This window comes from Mastigoproctus giganteus, chromosome 4 (assembly GCF_048544385.1).
Source record: "Mastigoproctus giganteus isolate SK-2022 chromosome 4, ASM4854438v1, whole genome shotgun sequence".
NCBI lineage: Eukaryota > Metazoa > Arthropoda > Arachnida > Uropygi > Thelyphonidae > Mastigoproctus > Mastigoproctus giganteus.
This window is the reverse complement of record NC_143578.1, coordinates 10,077,145-10,095,815: the sequence shown is the minus strand read 5'-3', so window position 1 is coordinate 10,095,815 and position 18,671 is coordinate 10,077,145. Positions and strand designations below refer to the sequence as shown.

General features: G+C 37.3%; 1 protein-coding gene across 1 annotated transcript in view; it reads left to right on the top strand.

Annotated features, from left to right (window-relative positions):
• Rint1 (RAD50 interactor 1) overlaps nt 1–18,671 on the top strand; it is a 95,661-nt gene that overhangs the window by 29,772 nt on the left and 47,218 nt on the right. The window contains exons 4-7 of the mRNA XM_090371342.1: nt 40–174; nt 7,370–7,511; nt 15,668–15,781; nt 18,446–18,668. Of these exons, the coding sequence (XP_090227468.1) occupies nt 40–174; nt 7,370–7,511; nt 15,668–15,781; nt 18,446–18,668 (614 nt within the window). The remainder of the gene's footprint in view (nt 1–39; nt 175–7,369; nt 7,512–15,667; nt 15,782–18,445; nt 18,669–18,671) is intronic.

Here is an 18,671-nt window from a genome sequence, read left to right as displayed (position 1 = left end):
TATTTTTTATTGCCATAAACACATTCTTCTCATTAACAGTGAATTCGAGAAGGTACTAAATACCTTGCATTGGCCATTTGTGTCATCTACAGTGGCTCCTCTCCCAAGCCAACCTCCAGATGCCATAGCAAAGTTTAAAATATTATTTTGTTACCTTTGTCAGATACAGTTGCCGTATCCTTTTTTGTATAGTTCATTTATTTTCACATTGTTTATTTTTTATATATTTATTTGTTTTTGATTGTTTTTGTGAAACTGATTCATTTTAGTTTGGTGCCAAACTTGTTTTCTGAGCAACACTGTTAGATCACAAATTGATTCCCTGAATACAATTATATTTAGTTAAATTTTATTTAACTTTATGTTACCAAAAACTCAATTGACAGCTTGCCTGCTTGTCTACTATGCATACTACATTTGTTGGTCAGGAAACTTTTGACTGAAACAAGTAATTGTTACTGTTTTATATGGAATATATGGATGGTCTTATGAACTCACAACATAAAGTGTGCTGCCTGCTGAACTAAGTCAACAGTTGACTAAATTTATTTCTGAAGCAACACAGCTTCTACTGTGAGTATAATTAAATAGGTATACAGAACATAATTTAAAAAGACAAAAGTAATGAATCCAATTGTATAAATACCTGGGAAAAGTAAATTTGCCATGATCATTCAATCAGTTGTTAAGCAAACTTTGTTCTGTATGGGCCAGTGATGATACGCTTCCTCAAATTAAAAAGCAAATAATAATTATTTTCAATGAAAATTAAATGCATAAATGTATAATGTAAAGTGGGATGGTAACTCTCTAACCCTTTGTGGCTCTTCCAGAATTTAAGTTACTAATAGTTATAAATTTAGAAATAGGATCCAAAACATTGGCCTTCCCTTAATAATTACTGTAGTAAAGGCGCTGCTTAATGAGACAAGTTAGAAGGCTGCTTAATTTACAATTAGGTTCCTAATTTCAATATAGACTTGAAACCAGCAAAATAGCAGTGTTTCAAAAGAGATCAATCTTGAGTGTAGTCCCATTAATTTGCCACCATTCCCTCCAATGTTGAATTAATGCTTAGATTTTATTTCTCAAGAGAAGTTTTACAGTTGGTGTTGAAGCCACTAATGAGAATTGGCATCCTCTTGGTGATCCTTTTAGTGGCCAAAAAAAGGCTATAATCACATGAGGCTGTCTGGTAAATATGGAGGATGGAGTAATAACTCACATTTCATCCCTTGTATTTGATTCACACTAGAACAAGGGGTGTGGGGATAAATGGTATCATTGTGCAGGCACATGATTGAGGACACCAAACCACAATGTTTCTTTCAAATTGCTAGTTTGAAATGGTTAAGAAGTATGTCACAGTATTTTTAACTCCTTATTGTTTCTCCTTTCTCCAGATAATGTTCCAGAATCGCTCTTTTATGATCCCAGAAATACAATAAGTAACACTTTCCTGGGGGCCAATACTTAAGTATGGACTTTGTTCAGTCCAAGTGACACCACTTGGATGTTTTCTCTCCAGTAAGTAATAGTGCACTCAAGATTCATCTCTATTCATAGCACATTCGGTTCTTTTACTTACCATCCAAAAAATACTGAACATATCAGGGCTCACATCTGGTGAGTATGGGCTTGGCAAACCCAGGATCCTGAGCTGGATATCATCAACCTTTTCTTTCTTGCTTTCTTGGTGATTTCCTTCTACCTCACTCTCTCTCTTTCACAGGGTGCCATGGGATTTTTTTTTTTTTTTTTTTTTGGCTGGTGCAGCATAAACCTCGGGCTTCATTGCACCATACGGCTAATAATAATAATAATACATCATTGTTTTTTCAGTTGTGTTAGCATTGGCATTAGTAGAGGCATATGATGCAAGAAAGCAAGCTTATGCAGCATCAGCCAAAAAAAAAAAAAAAAACTTCCACTTCACCCCTCCATTTGTTCGAAATACCTGTCCAGCTGAGCCTTAAATTTATTTAGGCTATCAACTTCCACAACAAGGGATGGAAGTCTGTTCCACCAACCAACTACCACCTGGCTAAAGGCAAATTTCCACACATCTATCCAACATCTGTCTTTCCTCAATTTGAATTTATGCCCTCTCAGGTGATTATTCTGAGCAAGAGGAAGAATCCCATCAGCATTGAGCATGCTCAAACCTTTCAAGGCTTTATACACCTCTATCAGATCACCTCGGCGGTGCCTAGTCTCCAGACACTGTAATTTGCAAAAAATTAAGCCTTTGTTCCATTCACTAATCTTTTTGCCCTTCTCTGTTCTCGTTCCAGCAGCTCTACATGCTTCTTGAAATGAAGCCTCCAGACCTGCATACAGTACTCAAGGTGTGGCCTGACCATTGCCTTATACAAGGGAATAATCACCTCCTTATCCCTGCTAGAAAAATTGTATATCATTGACAAGTCACCATGAGCTACTCTTGCAGCCCATCTACACTGCTCAGAGAACTTCATATCTGCCTGCACAATTACCCCCAGGTCCTTTTCATTCTCTACCACTGTCAGTGTAGTACCACAGAGTTGATAGTTGCTCTGGGGTTGCTGTTTCCCATATGTAGTACTTTACATTTGTCAATGTTAAACTTCATTTGCCACCTCTCAGCCCATCTGCTTAACTTTTCCAGATCCTGTTGCAGCAGCATAGCGTCAGTAGTGTCCTTAACAACCCTGCCAACCTTTGTATCGTCTACAAACTTGGACATTAAGCTTGATATATCATCATCAATATTATTTATAAATACAGAAAACAATAATGGACCCAACACTGAACCCTGAGGGACTCCACTTATAACATTAGTCCACGATGAGCAGTGTCCATTGATTACCACTCTCTGCCTTCTCCCTCTCAACCACCCCTTTATCCATAGCAGCAATTTGCCTCCAATGCCACACTGCTCCAATTTGTGCAGCAGTCTTCCATGTGCAACGGTATCAAAAGCCTTTCTAAGATCCAAGTATATAATATCAAAGTTATTCCCTGCATCCAGTTCTTTTGTGACTGCATCATAGTATCCAATCAAATTGGTTAGGCAAGACTTCCCCTTAACAACTGTGCTGTCTCCGAGCTATAACTGAAGACTTGTCTAGATGATCCTGCAGTGCTTCTTTAACCAGTGCCTCCATTAATTTCCTGGAACAGAAGTTAAACTCACAGGTCTATAATTACTTGTGTCAGTCTTTGATCCTCCTTTGTGAATTAGGGTCACATTTGCACATCTCCAGTCTATGGGTACCTCCCCTGAGTCCAAGAAAGCTCTCATAATTATGGCTAAGGGTTTGCTTACTTCCTTTGCTGCCTCCTTTAATATAACGGAATAAATCCCACCACCCCAGGTGCCTTTCTTGTGTTCATTTTCAACAATTTCTCCTCCACTCCACTTTACTCTCAGTTATTACAAGATTATCCAGCTTACTGACAGAGTTGAATACACCTCTGGCATTCCCCTCGCTGAATAACTCCTTATGTGTGAATGTCAATGCAAAATATTCATTTAGTTTGTTAGATATCTGAGCAGGATCATCAACAGTTGAACCATCGATATCAAGTGGACCAATCTGATTCATCCCCTTCCTTCTGGAATTTACATAAGTAAAGAACTCTTTGCTGTTTTTCTTTGCATCCCTTGCCAAAGGTTTCTCGTAATCTGCCTTCGTCTGCCTAACCTCCTTTGTAACTTGGTTACAGATCAACTTGTATCTATCATAGGCTTCTGTGTCACGTGTTAATTTATATGTATCCCATGCGTTTTTCTTCTGTGCCATATGTCTCCTTAGTTCATCTGACATCCATTTAGGCCTAAACCTTGAACAATATTTCTTAGTTGGTATGTAAAGCCTAGTAGCTTCCAAGATAAGTTCTTTGAATGCTTCCCATTTTGAATTTGCTGTTGGTAACATCATCAGTTGGTCCCACTGTATAGAATTTAAATACTGTCTCAGACCATCGTAGTCGCCTTTACGAAAGCAAAAACCCTTACTTTACCCCTGATGGTAGTTACCTCTTTGAGTAAATCCAACTTCAGCACACTGTGATCACTGCTATCTGCAGATTCTTAATGCATGAAGAATCACTACTGATAATCAAATCAAGAGCTCCCTCTAGTTGCCTCCCGAACATACTGATGTAGAAAACAATCGTCCAATAAATCCACAAAAGCCTTGCTAGTGCGTAAGTGACCAACCCACAAATTCCAGTCAGTATCTGGGAAATTAAAATCCCCCATTATAAGACTCTCTGATTTACTGGCCCACGCTATTTCCCTGTACAGTTTCTTATTATACTCATCAGAGTCATTAGGCCTATAGCACACTCCTACTCTCAATTTTGATCTCCTAATGGTTATGTCACACGAAATTGACTCGACACCGCACTGTACAGCGATGTCGACTGGCTTCGCTTCCTTGGATTTTATGTGTTTCTTAACTAATAGCATAACCCCTCCTCCGCCGACCGATCCAGCCAGGTGGGTAAAGTGCCTGCCTGTCAACCAAATGGTCGCGGGTTCGAATCCCGCCTCGGGCTTGGATCAAAGTACTGCAAAAACCTTGTGAGGTGCATTATGGCCACAGAAGCCGATGCGCCAACAGCTACCAAAAAAAAAAAAAAAAATCAATAAATAAAAAATAAGCCCTCCTCCCTTCCTATCCTGTCTATCCTTTCTGTACACATTGTACTCCCCAAATTCCAGTTCTGCATTCCTTATATCTGTGTGACACCATGTCTCTGATATCCCAACAATATCGGCCTTTGATGTTTTGAGCAATACCTCAAATTCATCAAATTTATTTACCAAACTCCTAGCATTGGTGTACACGCAAGTGTACATGCACTTGTTCCTATTCTTAGCTACCCTAACACAACCCATGTGTTTACTTGTACCGCAATGACTCCCAGCAATCTATGAAATACCCTGCATCTTATTTTTCAGCTGCCGCTCATTCCAATAGAAGCAGTGCAAGAATCACTTTCACCTCTGCCAGTGGCTACTGTTAATCTATTAGTCCTTGTATCCCCCCAATCTAGCAGTTTTCCGACCCACCTAACACTGCCTCGATAGCATCAGCAAACATTCTTGCACCCTTTCTATTTAAGTGTATCCCATCCCTGTAGAAGCAGTCTATCCTGTTAACAAGTACAGTCCAGGCTGAAAAAAATTTTACCCCTTGAGTCTTGCACAATCTTTCCAGGGCCAAATTGATCAACAAGGCTCTCATCCTATACTCCCTCCTATCGTGTCTGGACAGAATTGCAGACACTTTCAAATTCAATCCTAATTCACAGCTTTTTTTCAACAGTGACCTGTACTCGTTAAGTAATTCTTCCGGTCTCCTACTCTTAATATCATTAGTACCAACGTGTACAACTATATCACCTTTTGTGCCCTTAAAAGATGATATCCGCTCTACAACGTCATCAGCCTTTGCCCCTGACAGACATACCCTGGTCCTGTTCCACCTATTCTTTTTACAAAGCATGTTCCCCATTTCCCTGACATTAGAGTTACCAAAAACTACTAGTTCCTGTGGGACCAGCGCATTCTGCCTTGGGGGTTGCCGCTGTGTTCCTTGATGACCAAGTTCAAGCTCTGGCGTTGATGTGGGTAGCTGAGAGCTTGATGGTCCCCTCTGTTTTTTAAATGCTGAAGAATCCATCAAATGCACTTTTGAAAAGTATGTAGTAGTAGTAGTAGTAGTGGCATGTGATGCAAGAAAGCAAGTGTATGAGCTTATGCAGCATCAGCCAAAAAAAAAAAAAAAATCACACCATTCCCTCCAAATGCCTGTCCAGTTCCTTCTTAAATTTATTCAACCTATTAACTTCCACAACAACAGATGGAAGTTTGTTCCAGCAATTAATGTTTGATGGATAATGATTGATATGTACTGAACCAACACTAATCTTACGTGCCATGCAATTTCTTCAATAGCGATGAAACAGTGCTTTCATTGTATGAATTCTTTCACTGCTGCCGCTGTCACTGTCACTTCTGGTAGCATGATACTGTCTTCTTCTCTTGATCAAAGAGACTCCTCAAATCTTTCATACCATTTTCTTAAAACTTATTTACCCATTTGTAGACTTTCCATTATCACATGCACACCTCACCACTGAGGTAATATTCTGCATAAATTTCAGTAGGTTTTATTCCTTCTGCATTCAAAAATCAGATTATAGATCATATCTCTTTCTTGCATGACAGCAAGAGTGCTGCATCTTGAAAATTGACTGTTTGCAAGTAACACCAGGAGATGGTGCCACCATCTCCTGGTGACTTTTGCATTATTAAAGATGCATTATTCATAGTTGTTTCTTAATCTTATCAGTTCTTTAGCTCTTATAAACTCTAGGCATTGTGAATCTCGAACAAAATATCTGGAGCTCTTTCTAGATTTGCAATTTGCACATACTGGAGGTTCAGATTTACCTGGGCATTCGCTAAACACATGGCCATGCTTGGAGCAGTGACCACAAGTGGGGGACTCCTGTCGACACATGGTAGTTGTATGGCCGAAGCCTAGGCAAGTTTAACATCTCGTCACCACCACAAAAGATCTAAATTTGTGGGCAGTAAACCCAATTCTCCTCAGCTATATAAATTAATTTTCAAGTTACGCTGTAACTTGAAAATTAATTTATATAGCCGAGGAGAAAAGCTAATGACCCAATGTACATTACTTTTAGATGTAGACATAGTGGTAAATTGAAAAGACAATTTCTTGGTAAGATCCTCAAGTGTAATATCGAGGTCTTGCAGATTTTTGAAGTAAAGATCTTCAAGAAACTCTTCTTTGGATAAGCCTTTCTCCACGTCAAAAATATGTATGGCTGGGTCAAATTTTTTAGGAGGTGATGAGGAGATCCCCACTTTAGACAAGGCTGGTAAGGATGCAATCTTTGCTGCATCAGCCTCAGAGTCAGTTTCTATAACAACGCCCTTATTATGAGTAAGCCTCATAGTTTTTATTAGAAAGAATAGAACAAAATCCAGGAATTTTGACAAGGAGGGTTGCTCTGCAAGAACGTGTACTGAGTCATAGCAGTGTGTGGCAAATTTTACATAGCCAATTATTATACCCCTACCATATCCAGTGTGTACAAGATCTCAGCAATACAGACAACCCTCCCAGAGTGCTCCCATAGTCAGTGGCGGATCTTAACAGAAAATGTGCATTGTCTCAAAAATGGTTCATTTGCAGCCCGATATTCACTGGGACTTTTTTGCTTATTTTAGGTTGTACTTTTCACCTTTAAATTATTGACCATCATTTTTGAAACACCCTGTATACTTTAGTTTTCCAGTTAAAATGTTTTTGTTTCATAACAATTGACCTTATTAAATCATCAGTGATGAACTTATTAAATTTGCACCTGGAGAAGAGGATGATGTGCGTTCCTTTATTCTTCCACTTCAAATAATGTTGCAGCCTTTACAGAAGAGATTTGTCTTTCATTTTATGACCAAGAAACAGACAAATCGTTTAGATAAAGTAAGTATCTCAAGAAATTTTAACCTTTTGATTTGCTGATTTATACTTTTAATCTTTACTTGTTGGATAAGTTTTGCATTTGACTAATTTTTATATTAATTTTATTCAAATGAATTTTGAATATATCATTCTGGGTTTTTTAATTTTTGTATTGCTTATTTACATTTAATTAGCTATGTTATAGGCAGTACAATAAGTTATACATTAGTTAATATATTACTTACTGGGTGCTATGTAATTATATAGTATGTATTTTTTTATAATAAAAACTACATACCATATAATAATACTTAAAATACACTGCTCAAACTTACAACGTAAGGCACATTCTATTCGTATCCTCAATTTTGTAGATCTATAATTGATTGAAATCAAAAATTTACATTTAACCCTGCAGCAGTTTTTATTTTTTGTGATTTTGCTTGCATATAGGAATGTGAAATTCTTGCAATCAACTGAGCTGGGAGGGAGACTAATTTTAATGTCAATAATCCCAAATTTTATAAAGTAAATAAACTATTTGAAGTAATAAACATGTCAGTGAGATAGTAGGTCTCCTTTCAGACAAAGTTATCACAAGTGAATTTTTTTTTTTTTTTTATGTAAACCCCAAACACGAAAGGTATTACAACCTATAGTACTTAGTACCGTGCTTGGGTTGGAGGTTGAGAAGATGAAAGAAGATATTTATTGACATTGGACTTGAACTTCTGTAGACTGTAATTTTCAGGAAATACATATGAAGGAAGGTTGTTCCAGAAAACGGCAGTTGAATGAATAAACGAGGAAGATGAAAAGTTGGTTCTGTGAGTTTGAAGTTGGACGGTAAATGGATGCTGGCTGGTGGCGGCACATGTTCGGACTGTTTTGAAAGAGAGAGTGGGAATTATAGAAGCCAATTCAGAAGAACAGTGCCCATGGAAGTATCTGTAGAAGAGGCATGCAGCAGAAACAGTACATCTTTGAGAGAGTGAGTGGAGAGACTCTGTTAGAGATGAATCATTAATTAACCTAACTGCCCTCTTCTGAATGGAATCAAGAAGCTTGAGAGAGGTTTTGGGGGCACCGTCCCAGATGTGGGAACAATATTCCATGGCAGGGCGGATTTGCGATTTATACAGAGTGAGCAGCTATTTGGAAGAAAAGTAACGCCGAGAGCGAAAGAGAAAACCAAGTTTTTTAGATGCAGAGGAAGCAATATTTGTAATGAGCTTGTGCCAAGAGAGATTAGAAGTCAGGGTAATCCCTAAAAGAGATATGTCATTTTGCCTAGAAATCGGAGTGTCACTAAAGATAAGCATACGAGCAGAAGAATCCTTTTTGCGAGATATAAGACAAGACTGAGTTTTAGAAGGGTTGGTGCCTCTGTAGCCAGGTGGGCAGGAGCAGCAGCGCGTAGCACATGCTTCTTGATTAGACCGGGGTTCGAGCCCGTGAACACCAAATACAGAGGATGCGGAAAGGTCAGAGAATGATCACCGCATATCCCCAGAGCAATATGGCCTTAGTTGCTAATGCTCCTAAAAACAAATAACAACAACGTCTATAAGATTATTATTTAGAAGGGTTGAAATCAACTAATTTGTCTTTGCCCCACTGGAGAATTACCTGAAGATCGGCGTTTAAGGAATTGGTAGCAGATTTTCGAGAAATTGAAGCTGATTGAGCACAACAAGTTTTCTCAAAATGGAAAGTGGAATGCAATGTGTTATCATCGGCAAAACTATGGATAGGATTTCTGGTCAATGGAAGAAGGTCATTAATATACAAGAGGAAAGAATGGGGAAAAGAACTGAACCTTGGGGGACACCGGCATTAGCGGAGAAGTTAGAAGACAGAGAGCCATCTACCATCACCCTCAGTGAGCGATCAGAGAGAAAACTGGATAACCAATTACAAAAAACAGTTGGCAAACCACAAGATGGAAGCTTGTTTAGAAGACCTTTATGCCAAACATGATCGAAAGCCTTTGAGATGTCAAGAGCAACTACTTGTGTTTCACCGAACCTTTCCATTGAATTAGTCCATAAATGGGTAACATAAGCCAGAATATCACCAGTGGATCGACACTGACGGAATCCATACTGGCGATCATTGATCAGATGGAAGGTTTCTAGGTAGTTTAAGAGTTGGCAGTTAATTGATTTCTCCATTACTTTAGAAAGAGTAGAAGTAATTGCAATGGGACGATAATTGGATGGGAGGGATTTGTCACCCTTCTTAGGAACTGGCTGGTTATGAGCAAATTTCCAAGCAGAAGGAAAAACACCTTTGGAATAAGAAAGTGAAAAAAGGCAGCAAAGAATAGGAGTAAGTTCAGGAGCAGAGGTTTTGAGAACAAGTGGAGAAATACCATTGGGACCTGGAGCTTTCTTAGTATCAAGATTTGTCAAAATCCTTCTGACATCCTTTTGACCGAAGACCACAGGAGGCATTGAATGGAGCGTGTTGGGAATGGTGGGAGGTGTTTTACCAAGATCATTAATACATGAGTTGGAAGAAAAATGGGATGCTAGCAGGTCAGCTTTATCCTTGGCTGAAATGACAACAGAACCATCTGGTTTGGACAGAGGTGGGAGCAGAGATGGGCAAAAGTTGTGGCCAATAGCTTTGGCAAGAGACCAGAATGCTCGGCTACCATTAGGGCAAGCGGCGCCTCCGTAGCCAGGTGGGAAGGAGCAACAGTGCGTAGCACACGCTTCTTGATTAGACCGGGGTTCGAGCCCGTCACCACCAAATACGGAGGATGCGGAAAGGTCAGCGAATGACCACCGCATATTCCCAGAGCAATATGGCCTTAGTTGCTAATGCTCCTAAAAACCAAACAAACAAACAAACCATTAGGGCAAGAAGCAAGTTTTCTACTCTTAGCCTGTTCAAACTCTAGTTTGAACAAAATTAAACTTTGAACAAAATTTGAATTAAACAAAATGACTGGAAGAAATTTTCAGAAGTGAAAAACTGTAGAAAACCAGTGAGGCAATATCTTTCCCATACTGAAGATATCACATGTCTAAAGCTATCACATGCTGAAATTAATTTTGAAAAGAATAAAGTCAACCCATTGGTCATAAATGAAGATTTATTCTTTGCTGTGTTTATGTAATTTTATAAAGTTTGACATTGTGGTATTTTCTAGTCTATTTTGGTCTCATATTTGTTTTTATGCTAGTGTGCAATCATACTCTCAGTATATCAGACTTCCCTGTTTCCCACATCTTTTTCTTGCTGTCTGGTGCTCTCTCATGGCATTTAAAATTTCTCAATTTTATTCTTTCATTTAAAATTATATCATTTTGGCTATTTTCTACCTTAGTATTTACAAAGCAATCTTCATTACCTGAAATTTGAAATCAAATTACTTTATATTCTGTTCCCACTAGATGTGCTGTCTGTACCTCTAGTGGGAACAGAATTTTTATATGCATGCATTTTCTTAGTTCATTTTTACAGATTTGGTTGCTTTGCCATTCAGAAATGTCTTTGTGTACTGGGTGCTGTAGTGCAGGGACTACAGCAACGTAACTTAGACCTTTCTAGGATGAGGATGTTACCAAAGCATAATATTCTTCCTTCACTCATTGGAGTGCCTTGTAGCTTTCCTTGAAGAGGTGGGGCATCAGCAGCTGAATTTCTCTTCCTATATCTTCCCAGGTATTTTTTCCATTTTATCTTTGCTTAAGTGAATGACAAAAGCCTGTACTACATGGGTTAAAAAACATTATTATTAGTAATGAGAAAATCTGTTTTTCTTACATAGCATTGAGTAAAATAAGTGTACTACTTGGTACATTTATCTAATATTGTGGTGTTTCCTTGGTATTGCACTACTTTAAGTAAAATGCACTGCACCAGTGGATAAGTGTTTGCCATTGCCCAGACTTAAGTTTTGAACCTGTTTGAAGTCTCATTGGTGAGCAGGTAGGCAATGTGGAGACCTTAGATGAGATTCCAAACAGAGTCGAACTTCGGGTCTGGGCAGTGGCAAATACTTTAAATAAAACAGAAATCCACTGCAGCAGTGTTTTATTTAGAGTGGTGAAATGCCAAGGTATTTGGTGTTTGAACAGTGTGGATGTTGTAGCTGCAAAGGATTCTAGCGCACGGCATAACCAGAATCCTTCTCAGCTACAACATCCGTACCGTTCAAACACCCAGAACGAAACTCCAATCCACATACCCCTTCTGAAAACACCTATACCCCCTCTGAAGTGGAGTGGGATCATTTACCACATACCGTGCCGGGACTGTGACACATCAGGGAGGCCATCCATCATTTGGAAGACTGGCTGAGGGACCACCATCACTAAAGCTGACTTTACCCATTCAGCACTAGCTGCTCACTATTAGCAGGAGAGCCATAATATCACACCCAAGGACACAAAGGTCACAGGCTTCTCTTGCAATTTCAGGATCCACCGTTGGCTGGAATCAGCCCACATCAGTGTCACTGGGAATACGATCAACAGGGACCAGGGCACCCGCATACATCCAATCTCTGAGCCTCTCATAGTCCATGAGCTTGGCAGCCATCTACGACAGCAGTTGCCCATCTCAACTGACTCCTTTCCTGCTTCTCCCTCTCCCCTCCCCCGTAAACCACTCTCTGCTCCTCCGTGACTTCATGTACTTACATACTCGAAAGTCAACTACAGCTGTTGTTGTTGTTGTTATTTGGTTTTTAGGAGCAGTAGCGACTAAGGCCATATTGCTCCGGGGATATGCAGTGGTCATTCCCTGACCTTTCTGCATCCTCCGTATTTGGTGGTCATGGGCTCAAACCCCTGTCTAATCAAGAAGCTCAACTACAGCACATAAAACAACTGCTTGCCAGTGCTCATACATACAGTAGCCGAAAGCTTCTATGTGTGTTCTGTATTTGCTAAATTTAATATATTTTATCCCCTAAATATCTGTGCCTTGTGTCAGTTTTTTTTATATGTTACTGTGTTCACTCTCTCACTCACTAATTAAGTTCTTTTCACTTGGTCGGTGCAAGCAAGAAATCACTTTGCATCCAAATCCCGACCTCACAGGGTTCTTCAATCATCATGAGTATTATTGTTGCTAGTACTTGTACCATACTTCGCAGCAATAAAGATAATTTATTTTTATTTTATTTATTTATTAATACTCCCATGGTACATATTATTTTCTTGTTTATCACTGATGATCAATCTATTTTGATGAATTTCATCTGCACCCAGCCAAACATCACCTTTCCTGCATACATTTCCTCTGAAGTACTGCTCTGCTGACAAATGGATTTGACCAGGTTTTCAGGTGGGAATTCATGCAATGTTATTCACATTGTATGTTTGTTTATTTAGTTTGCATACGTTTATGCAGTTATTGATCATCTTAACCAATGTTGCTTGCTGAAGCCGACCGGGCTAGCCGAGTGGGTAAAGTACCTGCCCGGCAACCCAAAGGTCGCGGGTTCGATTCTCGCCTCGGGCTTGGATCAAAGTACTGCAAAAACCTTGGGAGGTGCAATATGGCCACAGAAGCCGATGCGCCAACAACTACCAAATCAGTTGCTTGCTGAATGAATATCTCAACTAGTTTTACTCTCCTGAACCTCTTCTTTTGAAATAGCTTTTTTTTTTTATTGTCTAATGATGACATTAAAGAGATGATGATGAAATATCTTTCATCACCTACTCTTTAATGTCATCAGTTTTGAAAAATCTTTTTCATTTCATTGAGTTTTCAAACTTACGAAAGAAAGAATTCACAAAGTATCGAATTGGTGAATAAGACAGCTAGCCAATCTACATGAACTTGTTCTTGGTTAGAAACTATTTTACAGAAAGCACCTTGTTGGTTGGCATATTTATGAAAAAATATTGTTATGATAAATAATCAATTCAGCTGGCCAAAGATTTTTTTATTTCGGAATGAGGCTGATTATGTAGCTGAATTCTTCAGCAGTTAAGTGTAAAATTAGCAATCTATTTACATGAACTGTATGAATATGTCTCTACAAGTCATACACCCAGTATATTACATTTATTGTGGTTTTTTTCAGGGACTCAGTGTGTCATTTAATTCTTATTACTTTGTGCTTATATCTTGTACATGTAATTGAATGCAACTCTCATTTTAACTGCATTATAATGCAGTTAAAATAAGAGTTGCACCTTAACTTGAAATACTTAACAATAAATACTTACCTTGAAATACAAGGAAGCAACAGGACCAAAAAAAAAATAGTAGATAAGAAAGTATAAATTTTGCACTTCCCTCCTCACATACATAACACCCAGTTTACCTTTGAATTTCTTCAAACCTTCACCCTCAACCACCTGTGAAGGCAATTTGTACCACTAATCAACAACTCACTGTCTAAAAGAAATTTTCCTACAATCTAGTGTGAACCTTTTGGCACACTATGGCCATAAATGCCAGTGCACCTAAAAAATCCCAAAACAAACAGTAGTGGCAAAAGATGCAAGAAAGCAAGCTTATGCAGCTGATATTAGTGAAAAAAAAAAAAAATAAAATAATAATAGTAATAATTCTTTACAACAGTGAAAATTCTGCCTTCATTCATTTTACTAGCCCCTCTCAAAGCCTTATGAACCTCATTCATATCCCCCCACCCCTGTAAGGTGCTTGGTTGCCAAGCTGGGTAGCTCACATAATTGAAGTCTTTCCTTGTATGGTCCGCCTTTTGCCGATTTCACCATATGAGTTGCCCATCTTTGGACCATTTCAAGAAGCTCAATATCTTTTTTCAGATGAGGTTGCCATACTTGGACATAAGTATTCCAAATTCAGTCTTACAATTGCCTTGTACAGTGGGAGTATAACCTCCCCATCTCTTTAGGATATAGTTCCATAAATCATCGATAGGATACCGTGGGTTTTCCTGGCCACCTGCTTACACTGCTTAGAAAACTTCATATCTGTCCGTATCATAAATCCTAGATCCTTTTCTTCCTGTACTGTTTTTCATTCAACTCCACCAAAAGTATGAATTATTTTTGGGTTGCTATTCTCCAAGTGTAAGACTTGCATTTTGCTGCATAAAAACAGAGCTGCCAATTTTCTGACCATTCTTGAAGCCTTCAAGTCATCCTGAAGGAATGCTGCTTTGCACTGATCCATAAATATTAAATGAGGGTGGAGTAATGATGTCAGCATAGAGCGAAAATGTTCTCTAAGAAATCATTAAAGCAGAATTTATTTGAAGCAAATAACAGTTTAAAGATTTGATTTTGTTTTGTAAAAGTCTTATGTAAAAAAATCACCAATTAGTTTCATTAACGACTCTCCCAGTCTTCATGCCCTTTGTCGATGTCGTTTATGAAAATCAGAAACAGCAGCTGTCCAAGAGCCGATGAAATCCTTGGGGGGGGTACCCCACTTATGATGTCATGTTAATCACAAGAATTTCCATTAATGACAACCCTTTGCCTTCTACACTGCCCACAGTCTATCTTAGAATCTCTCCAACATATATCAGGTGATGTAGAGTATATTGATATCATATACAGCACGCAGATTGTATATGATAGAAAAATTGCAAAATGTATAGTTTACTAGTAGTGATTGATTTGGTGACAGCATATGTAAAGTATTATAGTGTATAGCATAAATTATACGTGGTATATTGTTATGATACTTAAGTTCTTTAAGGAAGGAGTAAGTGAAAATTTTCAGAGATATTGAAAATATTAGAAATTTGGGAATTATTTGAATATGAAAGAGAATTTTTTTTTTTTTTTGCCAACTACTGATAAGTTATCAATAGTTGGCAAAAAAAAAAAAATGCCAGATCTGTACATTGTATATATAAAGCAGTAGCCAGTAATCTGATTTTTAAGCTCTGTGTAATAATAATTTAAGCTTTTAATATTTCTTTTTGTATAGTAGATAATAAGAATATATGTTTCCGTATTTTAATGTTGAGGCAAGTTAATTTCTTAGAAACTTCTTACAGAAGCTATTTTTATAAATACATTTTCCTATATGTAAAAGGAAGTTTATTTTATTATCTGTGGATAGCTACTTTTGGTTATATTAAATTTTTGTAAATTATAATTCATGGTGTAAACTGTGGTTTACACCATGGTTAATATTGGTTAAATAAGCTAGTAGGTGTATTGTAATATTTCTTTCACTAATCTTAATATTTTAATATTTCTCAGCCAGAATGGTACCTAACTCAGATATTGACATGGATTCGTGATCACTCTCAGTTTATGGAGGAATATGTGCAACCACTTCTGGAGAAGGAGGGAATGCAATCTGTTTCTGCTAAGGTTAGTAATTAATTAATGTACATGACTTGGTAAGCCTTATTTGTGTATTTAGCTGAAAGCAGAGTAATTTTATGTGATTTGAAAAATATTTGAAAGTATTAACATATTTCCAAATATCAGAATATATTTGGTGCTGATATTTCAAAATTCAACTAAATTTAGAGCAAAGGTTTTAAGTATAGAAATGACATCACTAGAAAGAGATGTTTAATGTGCATTAAAAAAAAAAAAAAAACTTATGCAAATCAAGTATTTTTTTTCATCTGTGCTCTAAAAAAGGGATAAATAAGCATTAAAAATGCTTATTTATCTCCTTTTTTTATATGGTCCAAAAATGTTACCTTATGCATTCGTGAACCAGAAATCCTGGATTCATGTATAAGCTGGTGGGGGGGGAGCCAAATTTTCTTCAAGACAAAAAAGACTTAGGTGTTATGATTCAATCTGAACATGAAATTTTCCAAGCAGCATAAACAAGCTAGAAAGGCATGTCCTGTCTATGATTTTTATGGCTTGTGTTAGTAGGAAGAAGGATGTCATTATCCCTCTTTACAAGGTGATGGTTAGACTGCATTTGGACTAGAGAAGCAAAGTAAAGGGCTCAAAGTAGCTTGAATGCTCTGATTTGAGGGACAACTTCTGAAGGCTCTTCTACAAATCAGAATTATGTTATGTGTCTTGCATGTGATTTTTTTGTGTAGCTACCTCTAGCAGGACATGATTCAGCCATAGGGGATGCCTTTGTTTGTGTTCATTGCAAAGAGCAGGTTAAGCACAAACTCGGCATTCTGATGGAATTATTGATTGAAAGAGAGGGGTTTTCAGTTTCAGTTTTCTAGAAAACATTCCAAAATATTTACTAATTTAATCAAATTTTTAAATAAATACATTTTTTGGAAAAAAATCTGACTCTTATTATTTGAAATTAATACAGTCAATATTAATTTTTCAAATTAATTCATTATGAACAATGTAATATCCAATATATTAAAACCGGCTGTGTTCCAGCTAACTTGCTTGTGACTATACTTATACTGTACGTGAAAACACCAAACTAGATGTCAAGTTTCTGATGAATAATATTTACACTAAGATAAAGAATGATTACAGTAAGATCAATGAAATATAAATAATATTTGTATATAATAGTAAACCAGGTTTCTCTGGAACACTGGCTAAAATTGTTTTCTCCAACACTGGGGATGTTAAACTCAGAAGTGCTTGCAGACTGCACAAATAGTTTTCAATAGGATTAGTAGCACATAGGGACATGAGTCCCATGTGCCACTAGTTCCCATTTTTTTGTTATGGGGGGATCATTGCCTTACCAGTATGTACACCCATCACTGGCATTACTGAGAGAAATATTTTGTTTATTTTCCCTTTCTCAAAAATAAACGTCATAAGTCACCATCAACATTTATAATAGATCATAAAAGTTATGAATTTTATTTAAATTTTATATTATATTTAATTCTCCTTTAATTGTCAATATTTATGATCATTTTCATGTTGGATTAACCCTATTAACTTGCAAAAGTTCTACTTAAAGCTTTACAATAAACGTGAGAGGGCCACTTTCCTAAGGCGCCTCCGTAGCCAGGTGGGAAGGAGCAGTAGTGCGTAGCACACGCTTCTTGATTAGACCGGGGTTCGAGCCCGTCACCACCAAATACGGAGGAAACGGAAAGGTCAGGGAATGACCACCGCATATCCTGGAGCAATATGGCCTTAGTTGCTAATGCTCCTAAAAACCAAATAACAAACAAACAAGCCACTTTCCTATCTCCATAGTTACTGCATTTGGGGCTTCGTGGTGTGATATTATTGTTTTGGCGGGCTAGCATTTGAATGACTCACCACCAAATACGGAGGATACGGAAAGGTCAGGAAATGACCACCGCATATTCCCGGAGCAATATGGCCTTAGTTGCTAATGCTCCTGAAAACCAAATAACAACAACAACATTTGAGTGACTGTAATCTGTGTGGCAATTTGAATTATATTTGAAATGCAGTAATATTCATAGTTGTTATGTCCAGGGGCCCTCTGATGAGATTGTATATGATGTTTGTCTATTATTTTTTACTTGCTTTCTTTGTCCAATAACAAATTTTCTTGTGTGGTTGGTTTACTATATCATATCTGTGATATTTCACACTTTTTTTGACCTCAGTGTGATCAGGTGGTGCCAGTCTAAATTTATTATTTATTGGCTTATAACTTTGACTATATTCGCCTTATTTTTAATATTTTCAAAATTTCTTAGATACATATTCCTTCAACTCTCCTTCCTTTTCTACTTCCATCCTCATTTATTTATTCATTTCTTTGATCTTTTTTTCATATTGTCTGTATATTATTATTATTGTATGTAGTTGTAATACATGTAATAGGGTAAGTATATTTAGTTGAGTAAGTATATCTCAGTGTTTGAATTTACAGAGTACAAAAAATATATATATCTGTACACATATTGTAAGCACATAGTATATTGTTGTATACTGCTCAGTTTCAGTGATTTTTAAAGAGTTAACCACTAAAACTGAGAGGGAAGACAACAGTATACAATTCCTATATATTTTGTCTTTCCCTATATATATATATTATTTATTTTATTTTATTTCATTTTTTTTTTTTTTTTTTTTTGCTTTTGTTAACAGGCAGCATTAATGCGTGGCATGGTTCATCTAGCAAAAGGAAGACTTCTTGGTGACTTACCAGAGTTGTTGTATGAAGATAACCTTTTGAGCCATACTATTGATGAGATACTTCTCTTTGAAAGAGAGCTTCGTCGACAAGGATATCCCCCAACATTTCCTAACATGCTAGATATTCTAACTACAGATATGTGCTTTGCTCGGTGGAAAGGTCTGGAGCATAAAAGTA